A 15,102-nucleotide genomic window follows, 5' to 3' on the forward strand; every position below is an offset into this window, starting at 1 on the left:
CCCGGCCGCGGGTCCTGCTGCAGGGGCTGGACCCTCACCCCTGGGCCAGAGGGAGCCCTGCTGGGGGCTGAATGGTGGACGTGCCGCCAGGGACAGCAAAGGGGGCTTCCAATCCAGGTTGTGTGTGTGTGTGTAACACACTCTCCCTCCCTGAGCCTTCCAGCCTCACTGCCCGCTGGACCGTGGCGCTAGGAGGGTCTCTAAAGCTGCAGGGCGCCACCTGCAGGCCTTTGTGATGTTCCCAGGAAATGCTATGTAGCATGGCACTGACCCTTCCAGGGAACTGGGTCTGGGCTGTTTCCTTGCGGCACCGCTCAGCAGCTCGGGTTCCCGCCACCCTCCCATGGCCGGTACTGCACCATCTGCGTCTCCGGGCCTGGCACCCACGGCCACGAGCACGGAGCCCCTGCTCTGGGCCATGGCCTCCTTCACTCTAGCACACACCCTGCTCTGATCATGTTAGACCTTTTGCGCACGTTCCACCTCTGGGCTTTGGCTCCAGCTGTTGCATCGGCTGGTATATACGTTGCCCACCGCTGTCTCTACACTTTACAAGGCCCAAATGCCACCTCTTTCCTAACACACTCCCTGCTCCCTGCTCGGGAAGCCCCCCTCCTGCTCTCCTGCCGGTGCCTTTCACATCATGCTCAGGTGTCTGGGTCTCACATCCTTCTCCACGGCCCCAGGACCACACACTGCATGGCACTGGCTCTGAGACCAACCCAGCATGGTGCTGAGGGCCTGGCCCAGGGCTCCCTGCAGTGGGTGGGTGTGTTGTGGATGGGTGCGAGGGCTCATTTAGGGGTGTGCAGTAGTTAAGGGCAAAGGTCACTGGCCCTGCCTGGGGTCCTGGGCTTTCCCTCTCTAGTGGGCTGCTCTGAGGTGAGAGGCTGGGAGGGCCTTACAGATCACCAGCCCAGCTTCCAGTTTACAGACGGGAAACAGCCCAGAGAGGGGAGCAATTTTCTCAGGGTCACACCGTCCAGGGTGATGAGAGAAACAGGACTCGGGTTTGGGGCTCTTCCTTCCTACTCTGGTTTTTTCCTGGAGTGTAAGCTGGTGTGGGAGCAGCGACCTCCTTGCCTCCTTCATTCCTTACACAGAGAGGCCAAGAACAAGCTGGGGGGCTGAGGTGGGGCTTGGCTGTGGCCGCAGGTAATGAGGTGGTAGCACCAGATCACTCCACATGGGGGCGCCAAGAGTCTGTTTTTCTGATGGAATTTTATTTTTTCTTTGTTATTGAATATAAAATAGAACAATGCCTTCAGTTTCACAATGTAGGCAGCTCAAGTCACATGTTGCTGACAGTTCTGTCAAGTTTCTGACAGAAGCATTTTTCCCCTTCTAGGCTTTTGGGATGTTGGGGCTTTGGTGGGAAAAGCACATGTCACCCTGTGATGTCTGCCCCTCATGATTATGCTGATGCCTAGATTAGCTGCACTCCTTCCTGTCCAGACTCGGCGTGTACATGTCCAGGGAGCGAGGGCTCACGTTGTTCAGAGTTCTGGAAGGAAGTACTTCTCTATACTGAATTCTCTCCAACGTTTTGAAGCGGACAGCCACTTTAAGATCTGTATTCTCAGGCCTGTGCCCAGAGACCCACTCACAGCATTCACAAATGGAAGAAACTCCGGGGGACAGGAAGAGGGGTGCATTCTTTTTCCTTTCCCCAGGTTGGGAGCTGTAGCAGAGAAGCCCACTAAAACCATCTAACACCCCTGTCTGCTATGATTGACAGGGAACTTTCCTGCTACCGCATGCCAGGCCCTGGTTAGAGCTGTTCCCACCCCTGCAATAGTGGCTGATGGCCTTCACAACCGAGGAAGCACCTGATTGTGGGGGTGCGAAGGGGAGAGGATTCTCATGGGCGGCGAGGTCCCACAGAGGAGAAAAGAGCCAATGCCATCATTGGGGCTTTGACAGTGCTGGCCCCCGTCAGGATCTCCCCCATACCCAGCTGCTTCCTGCTTCAGGCACATACCCCAGACGTAGAATCTCAGAGAGCTGCGACTCAGAAGCCCCCAGAGGACAGGGCATTTCCCCTGCGCCAGGAAGGGTGGGTAAGATGCAGACACAGAGGTTGGTGTAGGGAGTGGGGTGGAAGACAGTGGTGGGCACATGCCTGGCAAAAGCTCCCGAGTGACCGCCCAGCCTCACAGCCTGGTTATCGACAGCCGGTCTGTCCCCCACATTAGTCATGAGCCCCAGAGGGAGGACCGTGTAGGACACGCCTCTTGTCCCTTCCGGAGCCTGGCTCAGGCCTTGCACACAGTAGGAGCCCATCAAATTGAAACCAGCGCGGCCCAGCCACGCTCCCCACTGGCCTCGGCCCTGCTGGCCTGCTCCCTGGGATGGAGATAATCTGTGTTTGAAGCTCAGTGATGTGGAACTGTCCCAGTGACCACTTCCATCTGTCCCTGCCGAGGCCGCTGGGAACGTCCTCTCTGCCCTGTGACGTTGCGCTTGAATCTGAGATTTCAGCAACAGTCCTTCACACCTCGGGAATCTGTCCTCTCCCCACCCCCGCCCCGGACACTACCAGTGCCCTGGCCCAGGCCACCACCATTTCTTGCTGCAGTCCCATCTGTTCTCCCTGCCCTTGCTCGGGGACCGGTAGAGACATGGAATGGATGAGCAAATGTCAGGCATGGTAAGAAAACACCTCGTGGGCTTTGCTGTCCAGACCTGCACTTGAATCTCAGTGCCAGCACTCAGCCTTGAGTACTTTTCCTCACTTGTCTGAGCCTCAGTTTCCTCACCCATAAAATGGGAATGATAATGACTGCTTGTGAGGTGGTTGTGAGGATGAAAGAAAACAGTGTCTCCAAAGTGCCTGGCCGTCACTAGTGTCCTGATCATCACCCTTTCCCTCCACCGACCACGCCCCCAGGGGCTGCCTGGCCGTGCAGCGCAGACCCGAGGGATCCCACCCCGACTCACAGGTGGCACAGCCGGCCTCGTCCGCTCCACTCTCGCAGTCCTTCTCCCCGTCGCAGCGCCACGAGGCGGGCACACACTTGTGGCTGGTGGGTCCACAGCTCAGCTTCTCTGCAGGACACACCTGCTTGGCTGTGGAGACAGACACATGTGCATGGGTTGGCCAAGGAGGACACAGGGCCTGGTGCCAGCCCGTCCTACTGCTTGGCCCCAGCCACCTGGCCTGAGGCCCTGGGAATCCACCAAAGCCTTCCTGTTTCATGTCTGGTGTCTTCATCTGAGAAGCCCCTGTCTGTCCTGAAGACTTTCTGAATCCTGTATCTGACTCCACCACGGCCCCTACCTAACTCTGTCTCATGCCCCCCCTCATCCCTGGTGATCAAGCCTCCTTGATCCGGCCAACTCCTGCCTGCTTTGACGGCCCCACCTCCCCTGGGTCCAAACCTCCCCTTTAAGCTCCAGCAACACGGAGCTCCATGCCCTGCAAGTATCTCTGCCATTTCCCAGCTGTGTCCTGGGGCAAGACATGCCCTGTTTGGGTCTCAGTGCCTCATTGATCCAAACCTGCAGATCTGAAGGGTTCACCTAGGCCTCAACAGCCCACCCCCTCCACCCGCTATACAATTCACCCCCTCCAACGGGCTCTCCCGGCAATCGTGGGAGCCGCTGCTGAGAGCAGCCGCCTGTGGCAGGGCCCAGCGGGACCACACAGCTATAATTACTGCAGCTGCAATCAGAGGCTGACTCAGTCAGGGGCCCGAAGCCCCAGGCTTGATTCTCGATTTGGAAGAAAGAATGAGAACCCTGATGGGGCTGGGGATGGCATTCATCCTGAGCATCTCAGGGTGACCCACGGGGCAGACCCAGCCAAGGCAGACGCCTCTGAGACCTTGGCGGCGGCTCCTGAACACAGTGGTCTCTAGGATGTGCCAGGCATAGTCTTCGTCTTCACAGAAACTCAGCAGGGGGAGGATTATCTTGTGGCACAGACATCAAAGGCCTGGGCTCTGGAGCCTGGCTGCCTGGGTTCAAATCCTAGCTCGGCCACTCACTGACTAGCTACCTTAGCCAGTAATCCTCATCTCTGTGCCATTAAAGTGGGGATAATACTATTCCTTACCACATAGGGTTGTTATGAGGACTAAGGTCATGTCTGGGAAGAACTTAGGACTGGCCTGCCCAGCCCAGAGTGCACTAACGATACTAATTCACGGGTAACCTAGGAGGACAGGTTTATTCTCTCAGCGAGTATCTACCGAGCGCTGCTCTGCTCCAGACACGGCGGCGATCACACAGCTGGTTAAGAACGGAGTGAGGACTCAGCGTCAGCTGTGTCTGGTGCCTGCAGCTGGACAGTCCACTGCACTGGAAAGCAGTGGGTGACTGTTGCCTGACCCTCACGCTTCTCTCTGATCCCAGACCAGTTCGTTCTCTTCTTACTTCCATAGCTGGGCTAAGAGGCCACAAGGGCTGGAGAAAAGGGCACAGACAAGACGGGGTGGGGGCGCAGGAGTCTGAGTCCTGGCCTCCAAACACTACTGTGCCATGAGAGAGGAGTTCCTTGGCCCCCAGTATAGACCCCAAAGTTATCCCTAGGATGACATTTCATGGACTACAAGGCAACCCATTGGGAATACAGGATTCATGTTACAGACATTTCCCTTAACAAGTGACTGTTGTGTCGAGTCTGGGGCGGCCTTGGGGCTGCAGTGCCGGGTGGTGAGGGGCCTGGGCGTTGGGAGGGGGCACCTCTATCACTGACACACTGGGACCTCAGTAAGCACTTCCCCTTCAGGGCCCATCAGAACACAGGGAGCTGGGGCTGACCGGCATTTCCCAGAGTCCTGACTAAGGGATGAGGGTGTGGTGGCTGTTGGAAATACTCCAGCCCATAGTAGACTGAATCCAGCCTTCGAGGGCAGAGTCAGGAATCTGCATTTTAGCAAATCCCCCACCCCAGTGATTCCCATGCACCCCTTGGGAAACTCCCAGGTCATCATTCTGCAAGTTCAAAAGATATAGGATATTTCATCTCTTTTAAATTCACTCCCAGAAAAATGATAGCGATGTTCTATATGTTTGCAAGCCCGGAGAGAGCAATGGGATGGAGGGACAAGGTGACTGTATGTCCCTGAGCCAGGCCTCAGGAAACCAGGAAGTCATGCGCACTGAGCACCTGCAGTGTGTCGGCCTGCTCCACGCTGAGCATTTGACAATTCCCCGTTTCACCCCTACCCTCACCTGCCAGGTAAGCAGGCCCTGCAGGCTGTGAGTGTGAACTCCAGGGCACCATTCATAGAGATGGTCATGTCAGCATTGCCCATGGAGTGGAACAGGGTAGTGGTCCCTCATCCTATGTCGCAGATGAGGAAACGGAGGCTCAGAGAGACCAAGTAATGGCCAAAATGCACAGCGGCGAGAAGCAGAGTCCAGGTTACCCTTCCCATCAACCCCCACAGGCTCCTGCGGGTGGGGAAGGGGCTCAGAACAGCTCCAGACTCCGCCCCACATCCCAGGTGCTGGAAGGTCCCTCGAACACCCGAACCCCCTCTGGGGCTTGGTCCTGCAGACCCCAGGGCAGCAGGCAGCCGCTTGAACTTTTAATGAATATTTATACAGTTAATTGCATAACCTTTCAGCAAGGACAATGATTAAACAATCCGTCCGCTTCCTTTCTTTATAATTAATAAGACATTTGCCGTGTCCCTAAATAAACAGCTCTAATTATAGGCTCTCGAGGACTCGGCAGCGTCTGACAGCAGCCCTCCTGCCCTCAGAGCGCCAAGGCGCCATGCTGGAATGCCAGGCTCCAGGGGTCGTGGCGGTCACATGGAGGAGCAGCCGTTAGAGCGACAGGAGACAGAGGTCCGAGAGGGGAAGGGACCTGCTGAGGCTACGGGATGCCGGCTGTTCCAACGGCCCGTCTCTCCCGGAACCTCCCTGTCTGCTGTGATGTGGCTCTGCCCCAAAGCCAGGGCGTGCACCGTGCTCTCCGGGCTCCTGGGCCAGGCCTCTCGCTGCAGGCCTTGGGAAGTGCAGGTCTCCTTATGAGGGGCACTGTCATTACCTTCATCTTACGAACGAGGAGAGCAAAGCCTGGGGAGGGTAAGTCGCTTGCTTAAAGTCTTGCAGTGAGGGCAGAGCTGGGCTTCCATCCCAGGATGCACCTCCAAACGCACTGCTTGACTTTTTTGCACTTGATCACCACAAGAGAAAGCAGGCCCCTTGGGTCCCCACCCCTGTCAGTCTCCCCGGCATCCCTGGGGTGGAGAGGGTGCTGAAGGAAGGAGGCTCGAGGGGCCTCAGCTCAGGCAGGGTCTGCAAGATGGCAGGTGGCCGCCCGACACCCACTTTCAGGAGGACTGAAGCCAAAGGCCTTGGGGAGCATGAGGTGGGCGACAGAGCCTGGGCTTTCGAGTTCCTTCAGCAAATCGCTTAACCTCTCCACACACTGGCTCCTCTTGTCTGAAAACGGGGTTACACAGTCTTCTAGATTTGGTGGGTGGTTTAAATGGGGAAACGGAAATGCCTACTCTCAGAACCTGCAAGAAACTCTAAGCTCAAAAAGAATGGTCCTTGTTTTAGTTCATAAAATGCAAATGCAATGGGCTGGGAGGGCCCTGGTCTCCCCCCTGGGGATGCACGTTATCAAGGCCCACCACTGTCACCCTGAGACGGATGCCTGAGGGAAGCCCTCGGCCTGCTGGTCAAGTATCCCCAGGTTCTGAGAGGCAGGAGCGAGGGACCCGCCTTCTTGGACGTGGGGAATCCTGCACAGCTGGCGAGGGCCCAACTGCACGCTGGAGAGGCTGCAGGCATTTACACATTCCCAGAGAATCTGCCCCAGAAATCCAAACCCATGGGTACTTTCTCTAATTCATAAGCTCGAAAATTAATAAAAAGGGAAATGTCTGTTGAATAAAAGAATGAAAGTACTTGGCGGCTGCTTATTGAGCCAGCACGTGTGTGTGTCAGGTCACGAGAGGCTCAAGGGCAGCTGACCTCCAAGTGGGGAGTGCCGGCTCCAAGGGGACCAGAGCTCGGGCCCTGGGAACGTTCAGTGTCCAGCTGCTGCCAGTGCAGAAGGGGTGGTTGCAGCAGCTCCTTCCCACGGGGGCAAAGTGCTAATTAGCATATTCAGCTTTTATTAGTATAGATAGGAAGGTACTCTTGGTTAATCAGTGAGGTCTGCTTCCAGGTGGAAAAGTTCTAAGATTCATGCATAAACCCTCATTTTCAATAAGCAGCACCAAGAATTGCAACTCATTCACCTTGAACCAAACTCCCCACCTCCCGCCCCTCCAAATGCCTGAAGGTGGGTCTGAGCCGTCCCCAATCAAGTGCGCTATAATTAGAGCTGCGATGCTACTTTCATTAGGCACATGTCCCAGGCTTTCCTACTGTGACTCCTGGCTGCGTTCGACAGACAGTCCAGAACCAGAGGAAAGAGAGCTGGGCGAAACCCCAGTCGTCGTGGAGGAATGCAGGAATGGGGGCTGCTCCCAGATCCCTTACCCTCTCGATGCAACCCCCCTCACTTATACTATTCTAAGATTTTAAACTGGGGTATGTGAGGGAGAGGGCCTGAAGTAAAAATATAATAATGAAAGTAACACTGCCCGTTACCGCAGCACTGACACTTTGCGAGCAGTTTTCCATTTGATCCTCACATCCCCTGCAAGGCAGATACCATTACCCCCATTTTAAAGATGAATAAGCTGAGGTCCAGGGAGATTGGGCAATTTGCCTGAGGCCTCACAGGTTAGAGGACCTGAACCCAAATATATCAAACACCGTAGTACTCACCACACTTTACTATTGCCTATAATCCTTCTTTGAGGGTGGGGAGGGGCTCAATCCTGGGAGCTGGCACAATCCCCAGAAACCTGGTAGGCTGTGAAGGTTGCTATGACAACACCAGTTCAATGGGCAGCGGGTTGGCTGTGGGGTTCTTGTTCAGTCAGGAAGCCTGCTACCAGGTCTTCCAATGCTGCCTGACCCTTGAGGTCCCCCCTGGCTCACCTCCTCCAGGCAGTCCTCCCTGCCCGTAGGCCTGTCCACCTCTGACCATGCAACTCTAGACCGGAAGTGGGATCCCGAGCTCGTGTCCCAGCTGGGCACAGGCAAAGGAGAAAGTATCTCAGAATCCTGAATTTAGGAATCTTAGGATAACGGTCTTTGGAATTCTGAGATGTGAGAAACCAGGGCCCACAGAGGAACTCACAGTAATCACTGGGAGGACCCAGAGAGCTGGGCTCCTCCCTCCCTGGATGCAGCCTTGGCTACGCTCCCATGGGAGCTCTCTCAAGCCTCAGGGAGCCTGTGGAGCCTGTCGTCACGGGAGGCAGACCAGCCACGACAACCTGAGCATCTCGGAAGCAAGGCCCTCCACCGCTCTGGGCCGCCAGTAACTGCCTCAGAGCTGGGTGCGAAGCAGGCCCGGGGTGGGAAGGCAGCAAGTGCTAAGTGGGCAAAAAGGACAAAGACAGAGACATGGGGCAGGGCAGGGTGAGGGAGGGGCAGGCCAGCAGGGTGGGCAGGACCCGGTGGCAGGAGGAAGATGAAAAGGGACACCAACCCAGAGAAGTGGGGAGAGGGGAGCACAGCTCTCAGGCAGCAAGACAGATCCCGATAATAACGGTGATGCAGCTCTCCCCTCCCTCTCTGCCCCAGCATCCAGGGTAACTGCTGGCGTGAGGGCGGGTGGCCCAGCTGGCTGGCTGCAGTGGTGGAAAAGCCCCCTGTGGCCACAGCCCCTCCCCAGATGCATGCACTGGGCTGCACAGGCTGCACGGCCGCTGGGCGGCACTGGCTCTGCCCCTTGTTAGCTGGGTAGCCTTGGGCAAGGGGTGAACCTATTCCAGCCTGTTTCCTTCTCTCTAAATGGGGGTCCATCCCACCCTCTTGCCAAGGTTGTCCTGAGGATGAGAGTCACAGTGGGTGTGGCTGGGCTTTGTTCCTTTTGAAGCTCAAGACGATGAGCTGGCTGCCCCCTGCCAGGCACCCCCAGGACAGCGCTGGGGTTGGCACCTGGTGGGTGAGGAAAGGATCAGGCCTGGGGCAATGCAGGGAAGGTGAGGGCAAAAGGGAAGGGAGCTGGGGGGCCCTGTCTTAGGCTGGGTTGTTCTTGCTCTCACTCTCTCTCCCCCTTTCTCTTCCTCTCACTCCAAGACTGGTAGCTCTGTTGCTAGGAGACAAGGAAACCCAGTTATCACTAGCTCAGCCCTCGATGGGACTAGATGGGACGCTGGCCTCCATTGTCCCTGCCTCTGCCTCTGGGACAACTGTACCCCTAACAGGACGTGGGGCTGTGACTGCAGTTCCCCCCAGCTCCACATCCTCCACATGCTTATCCCCCCCCCTCCCGCCCCGTCTTTTGTCTCAGGCTCACTTGGATGAAGCTCTGCCTCCAGAACCACTGGGTCCTTCCCCGCCCCCTTCCCATCTCCCTTTTTAATTTAACAAATGTCACAGAATGACCTGCTGGTGTAAGTTTGCTTTGAGGATTAGAGCCTGGAAAAGAAATCACGGAGAGACAAAGCCCTGAGTGTGGGGCAGGCCTGGGGCTCAGCTCTGCCAACCACTCACCCTGCTGCCTGGGCTGCCGCCAGCCTGCCATGGAGGCCAGGACCTGGGCAGAGCTGCCCAGGGCAGAGGAAAGAACTGAGGCCTCAACATCCTGGCTGGGGAGCCTTAGGCAGGTCACTCAACCTCTCTGAGCCTCGGTGTCCCGCTTTGTAAAATTCAGAAAGTGGCAGTCCCTGCCTCATGAGGCTGCTGTGGGGATAAGAGGAATTAATGTACACAAAGAGCTCAGCACAGTGCCTGGCACACAATACATGCTTCACAAGCACCAGCCGTTGTTAGTATTATTAGAATTATGATTAGAGTCCTCAAAAAGGTAGTGGGGCAGTGGGGGAGAGGGGCGCAGGGCTGGAGGATGTGCTATGGCAACTTCTGGGCAGAAGGCTCAGAGGGCTCTTTTAGAAGCGCCTGGTACTGCAGGAGCGGGGCCCAGTGTGCCAGGGAGCTGTGAAGACAGCCCGGAGCAGGATGCTGGACACCGGCTACTAGATTCACCTGCCGTTTGCCAGGAGCCCCGAGGGCACAGCGCCAAGTGAGTCCGGGGCTGTGTTTGACAGATCACCTTCCTTGAGCCTCCCAACCTCCCACCAAGGAAGATCTGATGAGGAAACCGAAGCCCAAGACCCCCGCCCGCAGCCCGAGGGACGGGACTCACGGCAGGTGGCCTGGAACTCATCGGAGCCGTCAGAACACTCCTCTTCGCCGTCACACTTCCACCGCTCGGGGATGCAGTGGCCGTTGTCACAGGTGAAGTCGGTGTCCATACAGGTCTTCTTGGCTGTGGGAAGGAGAAGAGCGTGAGGGGCCTGCTGGGCACAGGAGGCTTTTTTAGGACAGAATATGCTGGACCACCTGGCCTTCCATGGCCCCTATGTCACAGGGAGCCCCATCGACCGAGGGGAGAGAACAGGAGGGAGGCTTTTACCGAGCACCAGAGGGAGACAGGTGACACCTGTCCTGCCCTCCAAATTCAGAGCGAAGTCCAACAAGAGTGACAGGATCCATCCACCAAGGGCATGCCTGTTCCCTGTCACACCTCTCTCTTCCCCCAAAGTCTAGTTCCACTGTCACAGCCTCCAGGAAGTCTTCCCTGATCACCTAGGGCAGATGCTTTAGCCCCTTCCGCCAGTTCTCAGTCCCTGTACCTGCTCCCCCAACCAGACCAAAGTCAAGGCCTCTTCCATAAGCACCAGAAGCTGGTGGTAATAAATCAAAGGCGAATGATTGTTTTATGATAAGATTAATGAGATATCCTCTGTTCAGAGTGGTGGAAAGAGAATCTACTGGCAAGACACCCAAATCAGTCTCTGTCCCCAGGGTGCTTCCAGTCTGAGGGGCGGGAAAGGCCTCCACACGGGGAGTTTGAATCCCAGCTCTGCCTCTGATCTGTCTGACATTGGGGTTGTTAACCTCTGAGCCTCTGTTTTCTTATCTATATAACTAGAGGCCCGGTGCATGAAAATCGTGCATAGGGGGGTGGGGGGGTGGGTCCCTTAGCCCAGCCTGTGCCCTCTTGCAGTCCAGGAGCCCTCAGGGGATGTCCACCGCTGTGCTGGGGGGGCTGGATGTGGGGGCAGCTCCTGCGTTGAGCATCTTCCCCCTGGTGGTCAGTGCGTGTCATAGCGACCGGTTGTTCTGCCGTTCAGTTGATTTGCATATTAGGCTTTTATTATATAGGATGGGAAGAAGGAGCAAAGGGCTCTGAAGAAGGAAGCAAGTTGTAATGTCTGAGGAACACGCAGCAGAGATCCTGGCACATAACAGATGCTCGATAAGTAGCAGCTATTGCTGTTTTCATGGTCTGAAGTCTTAATTAGAAGCAAAGGAAATGGGTGTTCCATGGTCTCATGGGGGATGTAGCAGGCTGAGCTCTCACAGCTGGGAGCGGAACTGGGACAGGAACATGGGGTCCAGTGGGGTGCTCTTCTCCCTGTCCCTCCACGGCCTGATGCTCCCCAGTGTAGGTGCTATGTCACATTCAGCACAGGGCCTGACGGGGTAGCTCTCAGTGGGGGCTCGAGCCCGATGGGAGCACAGCTGCCCAGCCTCTGCTCGCACATCCTGGGCCAGGGCTCCCCCTCCCCCCAGAAGCTCCCTCCCAGTGGCCAGCTTGGATTATGTCCATCCTCCCACAGGCCCTCGGGCTGCCTCTGGAGCAACATGACTGGGGTTCCTGAATCCATCCTATTTCTGCCTCTCCTTTCTTTTTAAAAAATATATATCTTTATTTATTTTAGAGAGGGAGAGGGAGATAGAAACATCAATGATTAGAGAAAATCATTGATCAGCTGCCTCCTACACACCCCCTACTGGGGATCGAGCCCACAACCTAGGCATGTGCCCTGACCAGGAATCAAACCGTGACCTCCTGGTTCATAGGTTGACGCTCAACCACTGAGCCACACCGGCTGGGCCTGCCTCTCTTTTCAGTGGAATCCTTGCAGTATATCTGCATGCTAGGATGTTTTCTTCACACTTTCCATAGGAGAACACCTTTGTGCAGGGCTAGAAGAAACCAGAGGAATCAGAGTCCACCTACAGATGGGGAGCCTGAGGCTCAGAGCCGGGGTCAGCCCAGGGAAACAGCAAGGCAGGGACCAGAACCAGCATCCTGACTCCAGGCCAGGAGCCTGCGCAGCCCTCCGAGCCCTGCACCACGGGGCATGGGAGGTCACCGATACCAATACCACCGCTAGGTAAATCATGGCCCATAATCACCTGAAACAAGGACAGTGATGACCACAGCACCTGGGCATTCCCAGCGGGGACAGCAGAGTGTTTCTCCACCAGAAGCTCAGCATCCAAGAGAGAAACATTCCTGTCCTACATTCCCTGAGTGTGTCCCATGTGCCAGTCCCCGTGCGAGGCACTTTCCCAGGAAACCCCACGACAAGGGGCCCATCTGTCCTGCTCGACGCATGGGGAAATCCAGGGGTGCTAAGTTACATGCCCAAGGTCACATATGGGTGGAAGCAGGGCCACAGTCAGATGCCCTGGTAGCTGCTGTTAATCCCATTTTACACAAGAAGGGCCACAGTTTGACCTCCCAGTCAAATGCCCTGGTAGCTGCTGTTAATCCCATTTTACACAAGAGGAAATTGAGGCTCAAAGAGGTGAGGGTGGTGGTGGCGGAAGTGGGATTTCAATTCCATGTGGCAGCTGCCAAAGCGTAGGCTCCCTCCACTAAGGCCCTCGGCCATCTCAGCAATACAGGCTAAGAATGAGGACTCGGAGTGGCAAGTGCAGTGTGCCTGGGTTCCAGGAGCCACGGGTCCAGGCAGATCAACATAGCCCGGAGGTGCCTGCATGAGGTGTTCTCCTGGATTGTGCCCGTAAGTGTGAGCAGAATGAACCTGGGCAATGTCAACGGGTGCTCTGCTCGTGGGCTGTCCTGGGGAAACGGAGGCGGCAGCCTGCCACTTTAGGTCTGGGACCAGACTAAACCACCTTGATGGGCCTGTCTGAAGTGTAACAATGTGGAAGGATTTGGAGTCAGAGCGGAGACTGAATCCTAGCACGGCCACCTCCTCCCCGGGTGACCCTGGGCCAGTTCCTCCCCGCTCTGGGCAAGTGGGGACGGTGGCTTCCCGTGCAGCACGGACACAGAAGAGGCAAAAGGCTCCCCTGGGGGACCCGAGCAAGCGCCCGGTGCCGGCTGTTCAGGGAATTGAGCCGACAGCCCCTCGTCAAGAGGCTGCATCAGCACTGCCAAGCGATGAGGGCTGGGCAGTCTTCCGAGGTGTCGGACAAGCCATGCCAGCCCCCGCTCTCTTGGCCGTGGCAGCCTTGGCTCCAGCTCCCGGGGTGATTCCCCAGCTGGGCGGGAGGCCGTGGCTCCCTGTTTCCAGGGATTCATGTCCCTCCATGCCAGTCGCCCCTTGGACAATGCCCACCTCTGTGGGTCCCTGTACTCCACAGCCCAGGAGCAGTATGTAATCATCCAGGGTCTGCGACATCATAATCTGGTGCCATGGCAACAGATGAGCTGCCACAAAGGGCTTGGGATTCCACAGGCCAAGGGGGAGAATGGGAAATCCAGGACAAAGGAAGTGGGAATGGCTGTTTATAACAAGAATGCTGGCCAAGGAAAGTGTCAGACAGTCCATGGTCAAACGAACTCTGCTCTGCCACCTGTGGGCTGTGTGACCTTTCGCAAGTTATATAACTTCTCTGAGCCTTTTCTTCCTTTCTTTCTTTCTTTCTTTCTTTCTTTCTTTCTTTCTTTCTTTCTTTCTTTCTTTCTTTCTTTCTTTCTTCCTTCCTTCCTTCCTTCCTTCCTTCCTTCCTTCCTTCCTTCCTTCCTTAATATATTTTTTATTTCAGAGAGGAAGGGAGAGGGAGAGAGAGAGATAGAAACATCAATGATGAGAGAGAATCATTGATCGGCTGCCTCCTGCATGCCCCCCACTGGGGATCGAGCCCACAACCCGGGCATGCTCCCTTGACCCTTTAGTCCACAGGCCGATGCTCTATCCACTGAGCCAAACCGGCTAGGACTGGGCCTCACTTTCTTCATCTGCATTCGGGGATAATCTCCCTGCTTCATCACACAGGCTTGTTGGTGAATGGGCTAAGGGTGGTGCCAGTGCATAAACTGAAAGCATAAAGGCGCAAGTTTGCGGGGTGTGAAGCCAGCAGCCCCAGCTGTGGGTGTGACATTGGGCCCATCAGTCACAGATGAGGGCCTGCCTCCTCATATGGAAGTGGAGGTGTGGTGCCGACTGCATCTGAAGCCCCTCTCTGTACCCAGAGTCTATGATCTTGTGAAATTATCACTCAGCACCTGCCAGCACCCACCCCCAGAGGCATCCTTCCCGAGACAATATGCATCCTTCACACTGTTATTCCCTCCCACGCTCATCCCACAGCCCCGTGCATACAGGGGGCTTCAAGACAGAGATCAGCCTGGGCTGCCAGGCGGAAGTGCTTGGTGTGGCTTCCTCTTGGCAATTACAGGGCTCTGTCGTGTCAGAGCCTCGAAGGCCTCTATGAGCTCGGCCGTTCTATAAGCCGGAACACCAGGGGCAGAAGGAAGCGGCTGCTCAGAATCACAGCACTGTCTGTGGGAGGGCTGCACCTGCACCCAGAGATTCTGACTCCCAGTCCCACCACGTCTAGGGGTAAGGAAAGGCTTCCGGGAAAAGGGACCGTATTCAAGGAAGAGGAGTCAGCCAAGCTGTGGGAGCGAGGAGAGCGATGAAGGGCATCCCAGGGTCACAGGGCCTGGGACATGGAGCAGAATGGCCAGGCAGGGTTGGGGACCTGGGAGCTCCCTAGGTCAGGGCCAGCTTGCCCCACCTCCTCAGAGCCCGGCGCAGGGGCTGGCTTTTCACCCAGAGACACCCAGCCTCAGCTCAGCACAGGGCTGCTTCTTAGCAGCCAACCAAACTTACGGCTCTCAGCTGCTGGGCCTCCCTCCTAGCAGAGGAGGCCGGCAGAGGGCAGGACATAGAGCAGGTGGCCAACCCCCCGGATGTTTGGGATAAGACACTTATTTTCCCTCTTGGTGGAGCATGGTGCCCACTGGCTTATGAAAGCCCCGAGAAAGCCTGCAGTAAAGGTATCGAATTGACAGTTCCC

General features: G+C 56.3%; 1 protein-coding gene and 1 long non-coding RNA gene across 2 annotated transcripts in view; one reads left to right on the top strand and one right to left on the bottom strand.

The window, feature by feature from the left end:
* LRP8 (low density lipoprotein receptor-related protein 8, apolipoprotein e receptor) overlaps positions 1 to 15,102 on the bottom strand; it is a 73,818-nt gene that overhangs the window by 27,795 nt on the left and 30,921 nt on the right. Inside the window, exons 3-4 of the mRNA XM_005878680.2 lie at positions 10,178 to 10,300; positions 2,941 to 3,069 (exon numbers count right to left, since the gene is read on the bottom strand). Of these exons, the coding sequence (XP_005878742.1) occupies positions 2,941 to 3,069; positions 10,178 to 10,300 (252 nt within the window). The remainder of the gene's footprint in view (positions 1 to 2,940; positions 3,070 to 10,177; positions 10,301 to 15,102) is intronic.
* Positions 7 to 1,719, top strand: LOC106728224. Its single transcript, XR_001364502.1, has 2 exons — positions 7 to 117; positions 1,349 to 1,719. It is a non-coding gene; the product is annotated as an uncharacterized LOC106728224 (long non-coding RNA).

This window comes from Myotis brandtii, unplaced genomic scaffold, assembly GCF_000412655.1.
Source record: "Myotis brandtii unplaced genomic scaffold, ASM41265v1 scaffold57, whole genome shotgun sequence".
In the NCBI taxonomy this organism is placed as follows: domain Eukaryota; kingdom Metazoa; phylum Chordata; class Mammalia; order Chiroptera; family Vespertilionidae; genus Myotis; species Myotis brandtii.